General features: G+C 40.8%; 1 protein-coding gene and 1 long non-coding RNA gene across 2 annotated transcripts in view; both read left to right on the forward strand.

Moving 5' to 3' along the window:
• LOC145455406 (uncharacterized) overlaps positions 1-17,366 on the forward strand; it is a 59,374-nt gene that overhangs the window by 24,268 nt on the left and 17,740 nt on the right. The gene's annotated exons all lie outside the window — the stretch shown is intronic.
• LOC145455394 (ectopic P granules protein 5 homolog) lies at positions 8,150-17,361 on the forward strand. The gene has a single exon (XM_080333364.1). It carries the CDS (start codon positions 10,012-10,014, stop codon positions 17,320-17,322), a length of 7,311 nt encoding a protein of 2,436 aa, XP_080189490.1. The 5' UTR covers positions 8,150-10,011; the 3' UTR covers positions 17,323-17,361.

Consider the following 17,366-nt stretch of genomic DNA (forward strand, 5'->3'; position numbering starts at 1 on the left):
TTTGTCTTTTGTATGTCGTGGCTCGGTAATGACCGGCACCGAAATGTTTATTTCTCTAAATTATGCATACTTTTTCATGAGGGTGAGAGGTATGCATTTCGAAATCAAGCTATCAAGAGACGTTTAAATTACGAAGCCCGAAAAAATGTTCAAGTTAATCAAATCTCACGAAAAACTCTATAATTTATGTTGGTTTTACTAAATACTTTCGAGTCCCCTTCGAGCGCTCTCACCACTCTATTGGGGAGTTTAGGGTGCGGCAGTTACGGACCTGGCAAGAATGCAAATCGTTAGATGCGATAAATCGTCCCTTATTAAGTTGGGCAATGGGTACATTATGACGTAACAAGCAAATAGCGCATCATTTATTGAGAAAGTTGTTGTTATCTCATTAGGCCTTTTCGACGCAATCCTTACATTGTCATCAATATATCTCGTAGGATTAGTTCTTAGAAGCAAAATATATGTAATCGTGAGTAATCGTGATTACTTTTCCAATGTAATCGTAATCGTAATCGACTACTACATGATTTTGCTGTAATCGTAATCGTAATCGTAATCGCGTGATTCAGAAGTAATCGTAATCGCAATCGATTACATTCATGAAGTAATCACCCCATGTCTGGTGTGAAGGTGAACCTCTGAAAGGTTCAGGTTCGTGCAAACGCGAACCTTTTTGAAAGGTTCTGTGTGAACACGAACGTGAACCTCATGACGTCACGTGACGTCATATTTCTAATTCCAATCCTACATTTCAGTGAAGTGATAGCCTATTTGAATGTACAGTTGTACACGATACCTAGCGACGACTCGGTCCACATTATGCCGCAATGCTGAAGTACATATTGACGTTTTAAACGTCGCTAAATATGTCAAATGGGGCAATCAAATGATATAATAATCCCATAAAATCAATATCTTCCGTCACTTTGCCAACATTCCGACGAGGACTTGCAAGGAAATATAAGCTTACGCCTTAACGGTACATGCAAGAGCGGACAATGTATTCGGCGTCTGTGTATTGCTATACGTTGATATTGAGGAAAGTGTACAACGGGGCTCTATGCCGATATTACCCTAGTTAACAAGTTACACAGCAGTACCCAATACTCTAATCTCAAGGATTTGGTTTTTGTGTTACAATATAAACATATGAAATCAAGATTGATCTCGTACGCCTACTAGATTTTTTCATCAGACAACGATATCTATTTCATTGATTGGTTGAATAAGCATCATTCGCTGACTACCTACATGTAGTGTATTTCGCTCTTGATGTTGAGTGCTAGCGGGTCAAGCTCACAGCAGACGGTCACTAAATATTCGAGCAGACTTTTGTAACAAAGCAAGTAAAGTTTTTGAGATTGTCAAGGGGCATGCTTGCTTAGTGTTGATTTTTTTATGCTGCCAGCGGCATGCATGTAGTGGCCCGCAGTTAAAATGCAATAAATTGCAACCAAAGATGTTCTAATGAAGTGAAAATTGTAAGATATGAAAAAGGTTCACAGTGCAGAACCTACCAAGGCTCGTTTGTGAACGTGAACCAGTGATGAGCATCGGAGCGGAGTCGGAGTGGATTCGGAGCGGAGTTTTGCCGATTTTGTGACAATCGGAGCGGCGTCGGAGTTTACTGCAGATATTTTTTTCGGATAATTTCGGAGTATTGTAACTTTTGTGTCCGATATCTTTGGATAGGTCTGACCAGAATACACTATTGATTATGATTACAAACCAAAACACAGACAGTTGACACCTCGTAAAGTTGTAATATGATGGGTAACATGCAAAAATGATTGCCAAGTGCATAACAATCTGCCACCTGCACTGCAATTAGGGACTGGAGAGTAGACAATACTAACCCTATAAGGCCAACCATATTATCACATTTATTTAGCAAAACACATAACCAAGGGTACCATGCTTGCTACTCTAATGATATGCTGGTTAAAATGGTATGATTGGCTAGGAGCTATCTTAACCTAGTGATCTAGCAAGGCATTTTCGTTGAGCATTGTCTGTAGTTAATTATGTTTTGGATACTTGACGAGATTCATCGGGGTATCTCGGAGTCTGGGATTGAACTCTTCGGAGTCGGACGGAGTTTTCCTCAGACACTAAAGTTGTCGGAGGGATTCGGAGTCTCGAAAAACACTATCCGCTCATCACTGACGCGAACGTGAACCTCACGTTCACATCATCCCTAGTTCCAACGTGGAACTTCCAAGTCTGACATCGCGACAATTGTTTGCTCATTATAACGACGTTTGAGCTGCATTGTTGCATTTTCCGATTAAAGTTGGCATGGCAAAGATTTGTTAAAGTAATGAATATGCGCAATTGCGCACTTTGCGTAGAAATGACTTTCAATTCGCAGGCATACTCAAACACACTGTCCTATTTCGCGCTCCAAGCCTCCAATTAAAGAGACTATCACGGAACTATAACTCGAGAAATATTTCGTAAACGAATATGGGCGTAAATACAATTTAATTAAGAGAAGAGAACGTGAAATCGCTTCTCTGGTCAAGAGAGAGAAGATGGTGTTTCTCAGCGCAAGCGTGTCGAAATCGACGTCGTAAACGAGATTGCTTCGATTGTCTGAATCACGGATTACAACTTATTGGGGCGTTGCTGACGAAGTTGCGTATTCAATTATTCGCGCGCGTATCGGTTAATGCTAGATAGTTGGCATTTACGCGCTATCAAAGACTCGTTAATCGACAGCGCTGATGATTTAAAATCGCAGACGGCGGGCGTTTAATCTAATTGTTAGGGGTGGCCGCCACCCCATAAATGTGTCTTGGCGCCTATGTGCCCACGAACATTTTACTTTATGTTCATTTAAACGCTAATTTTGGGACCCCTCAAACGTCGGGAGTTTCGGGTGCAGCTGCTATACAGCCGTGATTACCGTTCGCACATGAATAAACAATGTCTAACATAGTTACAATTCTTACAAAGCGTTGCTGACACTTTTGGCTCAAAGCCTCGACTGTCTGGCCATGTGCTGCATCAATTTTCAATATTGCAAGAACATGCACCAACCATAAGAAGAACGTTCAGGATAGGTACTGAATCTGCCAGAATCGTGTCGGGGACAACAGAAAACTGTTGAATCATTACACCCAATCCACAAATTGGAGATTTTACCATCGAGAATAGTACTTCTTGGGGGGTGAAGATCATCTATCGCGCAATCGATGATTCATTAATGGACAATTTTGCCGTAAATCTACGATTTATTTACAGAAGCAAATATCGCCACGAATATTCAATTATGAATTCACGGTGGATTGACGTTGTTGTGATTCGAAAAGATTATAACTGAAGATATAGGGTCAACATGGAAACAGATTTGAGACTTCTGTCTTCCTCAGGCAGCATTTCTGCGATTGCCGGTCATTATCATATAGAACATCCATTCTGCTCCAGTTGTGCTATTAACATGTGGAACTGTCGATAATTTCGAGGTTTACAACAATTCCATATCGCAAACGTCCACTATATGGGGTGCAATTCGTCCCAAGGCCTATACTACACTACAGGTTTTTTAGACCATTTTCACAATTATGTTTCACATTGATTTTTGCTTCAAATGCAACCCTACAGTTGGGGCGAGGCTTGGCCATGCAGCCTATGCCTATCACATGTAGGCTACCTCACCTCTCTTTTTGTGCTGTATTTCTGGGCAATAAATAAGTAAATGTCGTTAATTCATATGTTGAAATGTTACAAAATTACAGTCATTCATAAACATCGATAAAAATACGCATTTGTTTCATTGTAATTGGAGGCGTCACAATTTTCTTTTACTCATCACCAAGCAAACAAGAAAGGTCATTTTTCCGAGTGCGCGTTTTAAAACCACCCAATTTAGGAAAGGTGAGCATTTTTTCGGTCAACCTACCGTCAATTACATTACAAACAACCCATTTTCCACGGGTATTTGTGTGCGATATGACTTTTCTTGGCTGTCGGTATGTATACTCGCCTAACAATCAACGCAATAAAGGACGAATTGCGAAAGAAGGGGACATTTTGGCGTCCTTGGAGGATATTTCGTTTTTTTTATGTGAAAAAACTTGTAGGGTTACCATATTTTGGAATCGGAAAAGGAAAACACTTTTCAGAATTTTCAAACTTAGAATACTGGAGTAAAACCCGTAAAATGGAAAACTTTCCATGAAATTGTGGTTGGTTGACTAAAATAAGGTCAGCTTACCGGCTCACCTCAGCAATACAGTTTTTATTTCACACTTTACATTGGTTGACTAACAAAACGTACGTTTGATCCACGAATTTCCTATTTAGCGTAATTTACTCCCATTTCACCCCACCCACTTAGCTCTAAAATCTGTAAAGGAGGACGAAACGTCAAAAAGGAGGAGGCGTATGATAGCCCTATCAAATCATCTTAAAAGAGGACATATGGTATCCCTATAATCTATATGCCTATACTCACCCTGAGTATGAGTACTATTCTTGGACCGTTCGTTTTCCACGTGGGAGTCGTTTTCAAATCCCTAAAATCATTACTCATAATTTAGTATATATATATATATATATCGACTTTTCAATTAGAGTAAAATGAAAAGGGCAAATAATTTAGTAAAAACCGTAATAGCAGTGTTTCCTAACCTTTCCATCGCTCCTATCCAGTTAGCTGTCATGAAATGTTTCGCGTACACCAAGGAGCGACACAGCAATTTGTTAGGCAGCCTCGAAACCTGGTTACAGACCCCGAGTTTCAACGCAACTTCGGTAGATTTTGTGGACAGGAAATATTTCAGCGACTGGAGATATCAATATTGAAGGTTTCACCCCACGTGTTATGTTTTTAGGATCACTGTTTATCGTCACCGATCTCTCTTCGCAATGCGGCAGGGTTGTAATGACTCGAGTCATGACTCGACTCGAGTCAGACTCGAGTCACGATTTTCTGATGACTCGACTTGACTCGAGTCATTTTCGAAAAATTCAAAAATGACTCGACTCGACTCGTGTCAATCTGTGTATTGACTCGACTTGGACTCCAGTCATTGCGCATGACTCGAACCATAAGTCATATGACTTGAAACTCAGACAGCCAAGACCGACATTTCAATGTAATTTCGAAGAATAGTAAAGTTACCACACCATTGGGATTTCGTCTATTGGTACTAGAACTGGAAAATGCCACCATAAACTGCTAAAAGTGAGGAAAATTAGTATATTATAAATGCAAACCATTCGATATCAACAAACAGAGCTATAAAACGTGGATTAACAAGACTTAAACTGGAAACTGAGCAGTCAACACAATGACTTGGACTCGGACTCGAGTCAAAATACCATGACTCGGACTCAACCCTCTGATCGCTGACTTGGACTCGGACTTGACTCGGGGGTGAATTAAAAATGACTCGACCTGACTTTAGTCAAAACTATAAAAATGAGATTGACTTGTGACTCGCAGCCTTGTGACTTGGTTACAACCCTGCAATGCGGTGTCGCCGGTGCTCTGTAACGTCATTGGTCTTGGTGTGTTCTGGGGCGTAATTTACGGCCGGTGCCGAAATGCCAGTGTCTGATAGTCTCGCACCAGCAAGTTTCACACTCCTGGACTACGCACACCAATGGCCTCAAGTGATAATAATTTTCTAATAATTGTGAAAATAGCCATAGACCAGTGGACCCCATCCTTTTTGTCTTCATTCCCCACTTCAAATTTATTTCCAGTGTGCATTCCCCACTACCCAAAACTATACTATATACCCTTTAAAAATGTCCCTCCATAACAACTGGCCAGACGTTTATAGCACGTAGGCCTATACTTGCTATTGGAAAAATGTAATGAAAACAGATGATATTCAACACGTGGAACATTTCAACGAAAGATGTTACAATAAGCACTACGTAGTTACCTCCCAATCAATGCGAACTCTGGTGTTGTTTTGCGAAAATGAGTTTTTTTGAATAACACGCAAAATAATGTTCGATTCATACATTTCAGAGCAGTGAAGTTATGTAACGGTAATCGCGCATGTGTCTCATCCGCAAAGATGTAGACTATCCTGTATATAATGTTTAACAAATGCGTCTATTACCAACCAGAAACCATTGAATTCCCACCGGTTGAATCACTTTTATAAAATCATTTCAGTAACTGATGCAGCCTACACGATCCCTTTTGTCGGAGCGAATGGTAGCCTACCAAAATTCAAATCAACAATAACCTACAAACGAAATACCCCATGCGCGAAGAAAATTTTCGAGTTGAAGTTATTCGCCTAGTAATAGCCTAGTCTACTTTATATTGCCTTTTCCTAACCCCATCACCAAAATGCGATACAAAGAAAAGATAGGAAGGTGGCGAAGCGACTTTGAGAGTTTAGTTTTGGAATCAGACATCCCACCTTGGCCTATGCAAGGGGTGGGCAGCCTGCGGCGGTAGAAGGGACTTTTTGCACCTGTGCGCCGTGGGGCCGTCGACACGTAGTTCAATTAGTATGTGTTGGAGGCAGTCGACGTGTAAATTGACTCCCGAATTTTCGGTTGATTCTAATTAATCTATCAATTTTCTTCGAGCTGCGCCCTATTTATTGTGACATCATTTTTCGATTTTAATATAGTAGCGTCCTTTGCAATCCGAGCCCCAAATTAGAAGTGAACAGCAGAGGAAAATGATGCGCCCCATATACAAATACCAACTTGGAATCGTGTGCTTATCACGAAAGAAATTTGTTTCTGGTATGTTTGAGCGATTCCAATGTCTTTCCACTATATAACGCCAATCCTGATGGGAGGCCAAGAAACAACAGCATGCAACAATGTGACCAATACCAATTTGCTCACCCGAAGATGTGCCATCATTTGACAGTGTGAAACTACTAATATCAATGACGAAATTGATTCGTAAAACTGACATTTTTTTCGCGCTTGGCGCGACCATGACTAATCCCAGTAATTATTCATAACATGACAGGATGCGATTTCGGTGCGCTTAGTAAGCTGATATAACTTAACATCGCTGGGTTATATTTTTCATCTGAACAAGTCACACTCAATGCGATAAGACACCATGCGATGTCATGAACGACACGCATCAGTAGCAATCCTGTACTCTAACATCCACCTCGGCCTAGAGTGCCCGATGTGTCACAGTTCTTTTTCGATGTTTGGTCTGTTTTTAAAAACTTTTTAAACTAGTTCTTTCCATTCCTTGTGAGGGCTTTCTTCGTCGGGTCTTTTTCTTCCCGCAAGAGCGGCAACGGCGGGGGAAGAGGAGCGAAGATAAACCTCAGGCGGGAATCCAACCAGGTCTGTCTGCTTGATGGGCGCTTGTTTCTATCTCCCCCGCAAGATTTGTCCTGAGTTCACCGGAAATGGACATGGACACTGGACAGTTTAACATGAGTATTTGGGGTCCGGTTAATTCATTACGGTCATATGCTGGAATGCGGCTGTATGCTACATAAGTGTGGCCGTGAATAGCAAAAAGGTTGCCCAAATGCCCACCTCTGGCCTAGGCGATGTAAAGAGGAGGCATGCACACTGAAAGAAAAGTAAAAGAACATAATATAAAAGGAGAAGTGCTAAAAAGGTGGCATGTGTCGTAAGGCGAGATCGATATGTCAGGTCGTGATTCGATAAACTAGAGGGCTAACTAGCATTTATGATATAGTTTTCCGTAGGATGAACAACGAAAGAATAAAGAACGAAGAAATTGCGTATAAAAAGGACCGATGAATAAAAGACTAACACCACAAAAAGGCCAGATGAAAGAGCGCACTCACAAGGAGAATAAAAAGAGCAAGAAAGCGCCGCGAAATAGAGAATAACATTGAAAAAGAACAGTGGTATCGGGCATTATAAGGTCGAGTTGGAGACCAGTTTTAGTGACCTCAACTGGTCGTTCGGCATCTTCCAATCTGTTCATTACATCGCATTGTGTATTATCGCATTGTACATTGTTTGTGTCTTGTATATCGAATTCTACATTATGTGACTGTAGTGGGCAGATGAAAATATAATCCCTCGATTATATTGATTGATTAGTGGTTATATGCATCAATGAACTTAGGCCTACCATAAATACAGCATATCAATGATCAATTGATGATCGATCATTGTTGTTTCAGTTTGTTATTATTTCGTGATTTTGTTTTACTCTGGTAACATCGCCGCTGTAATTCCATTGACTTGTAACGATTGGAGGATAGTAAGGGCCTGTGATTGTGAGGTAAACCATTTGCAACCTGCGATGTTTTATGCTCTTATCTTACGGGTCGGCTACATTGAGCGTAACTACGAAGGACGCAGTCTAAATGCAACATGGTTTTTAATTCTTGAAAGCTTCTTTCGACTTTCGTGAAATCTGAATGAGAAATCGAGCAGTTTATTGAGGTACAGAGATATAGTTTTATATAATAAGAATTGGGGAATTCTGAAATTGAAACAGTGAAAGTATATGTTTACGTTTACTATGAAATATAGGGTAGCACATAAAGGGTATCGTTAGTTCGTTTATTTATAGAAATGTTATATTTTCAAAACACTAGTGTTACCTCTATAGTGCTAGGTATATCTGTGTTAATGTGATTATCACTAATCATGTCATGATCCATTTCGCAATACGAACTGACTTCTCCATCTTCTATATAGGTTATATATTGTGAGATATTCAGATATGGTAACCGCAACCGTTCACTAGTGTTGCTGTCTTTTATTTACTTTTGTTTATTTTGTTACTCTTTGCTGTGCTACTTGACTGAGAGAATAAATTGATTCATATTATCATTAATACTGCCAATATGCTTGGGTGACTCCGGCCTAGAAGACTTCGGTCATATCGGGTCTCCCAGTCTATACCGTGTAAAATATAGCTAGGAAAATATTTAAAAAAATGTATACTATTGGACATGAATGTTTGTGGATATTACCTATACTATATTTCATGGTTGACAAATAAAAGAATTCTCTCTATATATATATATACTTGTGCGATTTGCTCAACTCGGGCTTGAACTGATGAATCTGACAACATGAATAATGATTCTTATCATTATCAGTGATCCTGAAAGAAATTGTATGCGCTATGAGGCACAATATGTTTTAATGGTCCCCGGGTTATTATAAACCTATGATCATATTCTATGCTGCCATTTTCTGATCGATTATATGTTGGTCCGTTTGTATAGCTCGGTGTCTATTTTTAACATGGGCTAGATGTTAGCTTGCTACGATATACTACAATATAACATTGCAGCAAGAATCTTGAAAACCTTAGTGTTGGCCTGGCTAGACAATATTCCACTTGATAGGATAGGCCTACACCTATTGAAACTTCGGCATATCTTACCATCGACTGAAATACTATTTTGTACTATACTTGTATAGGCTACTATTACTGTCATGATATAATTCATTGTTAATTGGTGTGAAAAGATTGAAAAAGGACTAATATTATAGGAAATGACATTAGTATCATTACGTCAGGATCAAATAAAGTCTCATCAGTCAGTTAATGAGTTCCAGAAATTACCAATCTCCTAATTTTGCTCTGGAGTGTTTTGGTCAATTCTTTGTGGTCAGTGAAGTGACAAATGATCAAGAGATAACATGAACAAATCATACAATTCCTTTGTCAAAACCAATGCACTGTATATATATATATATATTTGTTTCTTAGTAGTCATACCGGTATGAATTTGAGGAATGGCTAGTCGCTCGCCGTTCATCTGAAGCCTAACATCGCTCTGTCAGTGTTGTCGTTTATCTCTTACTAGGCTCACATGAACTCAATTCGGTGGATTGTATTACCATTAATAATTCATTTTAATTATCTCCTATGTGTTTTTGACCACTACAATGATGATTGGATTCTGCATTAATGTTTTGTCCATTTCTTCTTCCATAACCAGGCGTTATAAAATAAAAGGCAGTAGGCTATACATGACGAACTACCTCACCTAACCAGCCACATCTAAGCTAATGTGAAAAGTGCATTGAAGGAAAATTCTTTTTTGGATAATGGAGGAGCCGGAACTCAACTTTAGCGACGTTGAATATGAAGAAGAACCCGATATTGTTGGGAACATTTTGCTTCCCTATCAGGGAGAAGACTGGGAATTCGCGAATGAAAACCAACAGTCTGGGAGATATCTCGACTCCATCAATGTCAGCCGTGAAGATCAAGTACCATTTAACCTGCGTGAGCTTGGGTCATTTTACTACAACCCTCTTCTAGAAAGAAGTGAACTGTACGCCGATCAGTTCATTGAAAACTCTGATAACGTAGATTTGATCTTTGAGCGTCTGCTGAAAGTCTTGGAGAAAGCATCAGAGACTGTAATCAAACTAGGGATTGATATAGAGGAAAAAAGCCGTGTGATTCATGGTCTGTGTCAAAAAGTGTTTGATACGAAACCCGAACAGATCAAAGCAGAAGGCTACTGTCAGGATCAATACAAAGTTTCCACTGTACATCGATACAATACTTGTAGTTTCAATGAGCAGATTGCGTCGGATCTGAAGTTTGCTCTCGTTGACAACCAACGTTTGGCCACTGAAGATGGCACTCTGGCATTATACACGAAAACTTTAGCACAACTCCAATGTGTGCAGTTTTTATGCAATGTTTCTGCCAACGCCGAGTATCATATGAGAAAGCAGGCTCAGAATTCTGATACCGCCAAGTCCAGCATACTTGTTAAATTAGCCGACGAGTCCATTGACGTCGTCCGGCAGTGCATCAACACCATTTTCAAGTTTATCAGGAAAGACGATGATGGAAATGAGCCGTTTTTGGAGTATCTAAAAGCTTGGGGTAACCAATTGGTGTGTCTACTTTACAAACTTACAAAAGAAAGTGGCTATCAGCATCTGGCTGGCGAGGAACAATTCATAGTAAATCATGTCATCCGGTCACCCCCCAACATGCAGTCATGGGCGTCTTGCCTTGTCCAAATCACGTTTCCAGAATCCCTACAAGATTGGCGTGATCAAAAATTCTTCATAGATCACATCATATACCTTCTCCTCCTGATTTTACGTGCTCCCAAAGGACGTGGAAAGTTTTTACGGGAGTCCAAATCGCTTGGTAAAATCAAGAGCGTCAATGACGAGAGCAATGACTGGATATTTGTGGAGGATTCCGGTGAATATCTCAAAGGCGTCGGAAGCCAGTGGCACGTTTTACCTCGAGAAAGTGACATGGTGTCATTATACCAACAAGTACCGTTTGAAAGAATGTTGTCGGAGATATTATGCCTGGAAATGAACGATCAAGGGTGCTATACTTTCAAAGAAAAGGATGTTAACAGCAATAAGTTCTTGTATGTGATCGCGTGTTGCGATGTCATGTGTGATATCCTCGGAGAAGGCTTGGCGACTCTTGGAACTCCCAAGTACAAGCAGCTAGTTCGTAGAATCGGACAGACATTGAGAAACATCGTGATATTAATTGCGGAGTATTGGAATTTTTATCAGTTGAAAGTCGTAAACTGCCCGCAGCCACACTCCCATGAGCGACTGCAAACAGAATTTGATGAATTCGTCAAGCGTTGTGTGGAGAGACTTCTGTCCGTCGCTCAACTTGGAGTTTATCAATTTCTTGCCGATCTGCCGTTCAAAGATGTGTCGATCAAGGCTGCCGAAACGATGTATGTCTTGATGAACGTTCCGGCGGGTTCACGAGTTGAAGTCGATCACTTGGTAACTACCCAATACTCACGACAGGAATGGGCCGATTTTGTTCAAGATTCAGACACTAAGTTGGCGTTCGAAGATCACCTTTCGTCAATGCCGGAAAATGAAATAGTGTATTTGTTAACAACATTTTGCAATCTGGCATGCTCGCAGCCAAATACCGAGCATCACCTTGTTAACATAATTGCCACCGATCTGTATACAATATCGTTTGTGTACGCATCGACGCAGGATATTTGTTGCAAAATGGGCAGAGAATTGCTGTACAGTTTGGCTGTTTCACATCCCTTTGTGATATCGACGATATTGCACCATGTTAACATGCACAGCGAGGAAATGTCACTGCAAGCGTTCTACGCTGTCTCTGATTTACCTTATAATCGATGGGTGCCTGTCAAGGAAGATTTGGAGATGTTGCGGCTATGGATGCTCGACAACACAACACCACCTGTTTTCGGTAAATTGGTTCCGATCATACTGAAAAGTTTGAATTACGGTAAAACTGATGATGGATTTTTGTTTCTCCCTCACAAATTGCACTGCGACATTGCAATGGTACTGCTGGAGATTAGGACATTGCACGAATTTGATACAAAGGAAAGTGGGGTTGTCTTGAAAGGTATTGATAAAGTGTCTCGTATCGCTCACGCAGTGCGTACATCTCTGACAATTGATAACAGCATCCAAAGTTGGATTTGGGATGTTCTATTGAGATTAAAACTCAATCGTGACCATTTGAAATGCTCAGAGACATTTGAATATCTTGACAAGCCAGCCCCATTGATTGACTGTAACGATGTTGTGATATTGCCAAAGTCGATATCCGATCAAAACCCCGAAGCTTGCTACATTGCCATAATGATGACTAACGTTGGTCACAGTCTCAATGTCTTTCTCCAACATGGAATTCCGTTGCTAAAGGTATTAGCTGGAAGTGCTTACAAAGACGCATCCATATGTTGCTTAGCAACCATTGTCAAAATGTTTTTGAATGGGAATATTGATCTCTCCATCAATACTGCATTTATTGATGCCCTCCAATTATGTTTGGCTTCTGAAGAAAGTGTCATAGGGAATATCGCAAGCAAAATTGTACAATCCGAACTCGTGGTACCGCAACACTTGCAACTGTTGATGGGTCTCATTGCAGAAAACTTACACGGGCAAAACAACGAGCACGTGCTGAGTTATTGGCTGAAACTAATCTTGAATATTCCATCGTGGTGGGAAGGAACTAATATGATGATAATGCTGGATTTCCTCTTGAAGTGCGCGTTCACATCCTCTCCCGAATGTAATTATGTGCTACAAGAGATAATCTATTCCAAACAGCTTGATCTAATCCAGGCTCAGAAGAATAGATCATCTCCAAAGCATCAAAATCGCTCCGTCATCTCCTCGATTCTGACTTACGTCGGTGCTGAAAATTCGAGTGGCATCTTATCGTTTCTTCCCAATCTGCCTTCAAGTTTCCTGTATCTAAGTTACTATGTTCTGTGTGCTGAAGAACGATACGAAAATGAAATCCATCTTTGGACATCTATTATAACACTTGTGAATACAAATTCAGTGCAGTCGTCCGTGAAGAAAGCGGTACTGTCTTTGAATCTCGGCATCAAGCCAGCGACTTTACCGCTCACGATATACCGTTGGATTCATTTAATATTACTGGCTCCTGATGACCATGCAATTTTACCGGTACTATGTCAAAAGTTTTTTCAGAGATATATATTTATTAATCAAAGCACCGGGTCAAGTTGGGGGGTGAGATTTTTCACTTCTCCCCAAGATTCTGATCTTCTTCGCAAATTGAAATCAAAGTTTTCTTCTTTAAGCACGGGTGCAATCAACAAGAGTAAATTTTGTGTTGAGAAGAAATTGGAAGATTTGTATCGAACTTTCGAACTCTGGCTGGATGAGGATAAACTTCACGACAGTAATTTGTATTTGCCGTCACTTCCGTCTCATTACCGATCTGATCTGCTTGCTGCCGTCCGTACTCGCAGTCAATCTCTGTGGTTGCAATTTGTCAATTTCGACACCATCACCAATGAAATCCAACGCATGTTTAAGTATGCAGTCGACACACTCTCTGAAAAGCAGAAAGGCATGCCATCATCGTTACCGTCGTCCAGCCAGGCCGGAAATAATTCAAAAATAAATCATATTCTGAAGCAATTTGAGCCCCCTATCATTCTCGATCAGTCTTCTACCGGATTCAGCTTTCCAATTCTTGTAGACCAGTTGACTTCATCTCAGCCAGAAGCTCTATGCGACAGTATCAAAAGCGACATTAAGAGCTCTCTCACACACGCTCGGTATTTTACTGATTCTAAAACCAAACTCGACGTGTTAGACCATGATTACATTGAGATGCTGCCGGATCTGTACAGCAACGAAGAGCAGAGAAGGTTGATAAAGATTGAATGCCAGTCTGCGTTTTCTCCTACGCACTCGTGTGCGGGTCCTTCGCAAGTGCAGCTTCGTTTTCAGGAGAAGACTCTCAATGAAGTTGCGTCGGAGCGCTTGAAAAACAACCGTGTCAAGTATCGCGACTGTGTCACGACTATATCCAGCGAAGCGTCTTCTGAAGATTTCGGATTTTCGGCGGTTCATTTATTGACAGTAGCGCAGGCTTTGGTTGAAAAATTGAAAAATCAAATGCAGTCCGATGAGGAGCGACACAAACTGATGAGATGCGGGGCGAATTTGTTCTTTGAACTAGCCGATTTAAACTCTGACGAACGGTGGACATATCCGCCCACAAGACACTTGCTTTTAACCTCAGTCGACCTGTTGGGACAAAATTTCATTTTCGGTCAGCCAGATCAGGCGGTTCCGTTACTGGAGCAAATGCTGAAAAGACCTGAAATGGCTGCTGTTCTGTCTTCTCACTTTTCACCCGGTAGCTCATGCCGGAATGTAATCGGCGGTAGCGGCTTGCATAACGAATTTGACACTGCGATTTTTGCGCAAATGTACCGACGAATCGTTGAGGCGTCCGCTAAAGGTGAAAACTGTGATGTTTTGTTTGTGTTGATCACGAAATTCGATCTTGAAAGTTGGTGTACGGATTACAACCCTCCGAATTCAGAACGGGTTTCGTTGCTGGAATCCATTATTAACGGATTGAAATTCCAATTTGTTTCAACTCCAGCTGTCACGCAAAGAGCGAGTCTCACCAAATCATTCTCGATGCAATTATCCACTTCTGCCATCCAAGAAGTTTTCATCACTCATCTCAGCATATTAGTGAAGCATTCCACTGACAAAGTGTTCTTTGAATGCGTTCGTTTGTTGCTCAACGCGAGCAAGGAAAAGAAGATTGATCCAAAGGCCTGGAATGCCGTTATTGACCCTGATATCCTTACTCTCACCACGATATCGGGACCGGTGCAGATTTCTTACGAATGTGTCGATATGTGTGTGAAACATATTGCAGTGTTTTTCTCTGACGAGCGTAAAAACACTCAAGTCAGTCTGTTTGGCTCGTGGCAGCAATACATCTCGTCCTTGGCAACGCTGATGCGCAATTTGATTATCTTCGAGATTGGGTTCAATGATAAAATGAGAAGCGCAGGTCACACACAGTGCATGGCTAATCATGTACTAATCAATGACCGAATCCTACCGCTATTTTCCCCCTGGATTTCTGTGATGCAGTATGATGGATGTGATAATGTCTGTATACCGTGGTTATCAGAAGAACAAAATTTTGCGACACCCATCCTTAATGCCATCACGTCGTTGGTGAATGAGATATGTGCCATGAACATGTGGGACATTCCGCAATGTGTCTCCACTCTTTGGTCATTCTATTTGGAGAACACTCTTGTAAGTAGCGATGAAATCGTACCAGAATACATTGTTAGTTGTTATCAATCGATAATTGGCGACATCCCATGGGACAGTTTTATTCCGAATTTGGCAGATCTCGACAAAATGGTGCAACTTTGTCACACCAACGCGGGTTGTGTAATGCATTATCTTTGCCATATGTTACCGATGATCAATTGGGTTGGTATTATCGAAATGTGCAAGACCAATGACGGGGATGCACAATGGGTGGAACACACTGGCGAGCTTCTCAGCTACTTTTTGCAGATTTTACTGTTTCTGTGTTCTGACGAAACACGGTTGAATCCGTACCATGATCTGAAAAGTTTGATGTCATCAGCCGCAGACTTTCCCTGGCATTTGATAGGATATGAGGAATTTGAGTTACTGGCCAATATAACTACTGACCGATACCATGCCCGATGTTGTGTCTGGATTCCATCCGATACTCGGCTACAATCTCCTAGTTTTTCAGTTTATAAATTATTTCAAATTGCCTCAGGAATTCCTCTTTTTGACTCATTTGACTTATCTTTGTGGAAAAGCTTTCAAGATAACCAAATTATAATGCAGACAATTTGGATGAAAAGACAGTCCTTCGTACGCTGCCTGGGAACTATGATAAGGAATGCTTCAAAAAGTCTGACACAGTCCGATATGACATTGCTAGAAGATGTAACGGCAGTCTTGGTGGAGCAGTTGTTGAAAAGTATTTTGCTGATTGTAAAGTATGACACCACAGTGATCGAGACATCACTGATGGACTTGTACTCAGAATTATGGAAGATTTTTTCAAAATTCAGGCCAAACCTTCAAGATATTGTTGTTACAGTTGTGATCAAATTTCTTGATGGTCTCATTTTAGACTCTGGCAAGACGGAAAGTTCTGACACTTGCGATCGAAATGCCTTTGTGCATCTGGTACTGATGTGCAATTTATCAGCATGTTTCCATGTTATTTCTGACGGCCGAGTTTTATCAACAGTTTCTGAACATTCGTTCACCAACTGCATCAAATATACCGAATCGGTTTCAAATTTTGCTGGAAGAGTTACTGAAAATACTGATCTAACCCTGTGGACATCGTTGCGGCATACATTGCTGGAATATGGTAGATTTCCGCAAGCTTCTTTTCTTGAGAGCTGCTTGTCAAATTGTTGCGGGTTTTCGCTGTTGGCGTCGGCTCAAAATCTTTTCGATAGCACTCAAAATGTTAATGCAAAGGAAAAGATTTCATTGCAAGGTCTGGGACACTTGATGGTGGGGTGGGTCTCGAAATTGAATCCAAAACACGAATACGAAAGCAAAATTATGCTGTTCCTTGCTTACCTCTTCAAGATATATCATCAGATAGAGAAGGACATTTTGCACACAAACGAACAATCAAATAATCACTTTGTCGCTGAGAATCTCGGCATCTTGATCCCGGTATTCGAGCAATGGAGCGTTGATCGGGTTAAATCGGGAATATTGGGATCTCTCGGTATTGGAAGAGCGTCACAATTATCAATGGGTTTCCGTTTGTCGATACGCATTCTCACACATTTCATTCTAAATTCTGTGTGCAGTATCCAGCCCAGTGATGAGGAGATGTCCAAGAAACTACACATAAGTCTCGCTAACCTCAAGAAATTGCCGTCCATGAACCAAATATACCGCGCCGAAGGACAACACATCGAGGGCATGTTGGAAATGATTCAATCGCCTGCTGAAGGAGATCTTTACATGTCATTGTTTGATAAATTATACTCATCCTATTTTTCAAATCAGCATTATTTGTTGACAATGTTGCAATAATGCCACATTGTCGTTGGTCATTTCATTTTCATTTGACGTGTGAT

This window comes from Botryllus schlosseri, chromosome 14 (genome assembly GCF_051294905.1).
Source record: "Botryllus schlosseri isolate E-star chromosome 14, Bs_hap1, whole genome shotgun sequence".
Classification (NCBI taxonomy): Eukaryota; Metazoa; Chordata; class Ascidiacea; order Stolidobranchia; family Styelidae; genus Botryllus; species Botryllus schlosseri.

What these genes read in the sequence shown, in the direction of transcription:
- LOC145455394 (XM_080333364.1), top strand. Translation starts at nt 10,012, where the DNA reads ATGGAGGAGCCGGAACTCAACTTTAGCGACGTTGAATATGAAGAAGAA.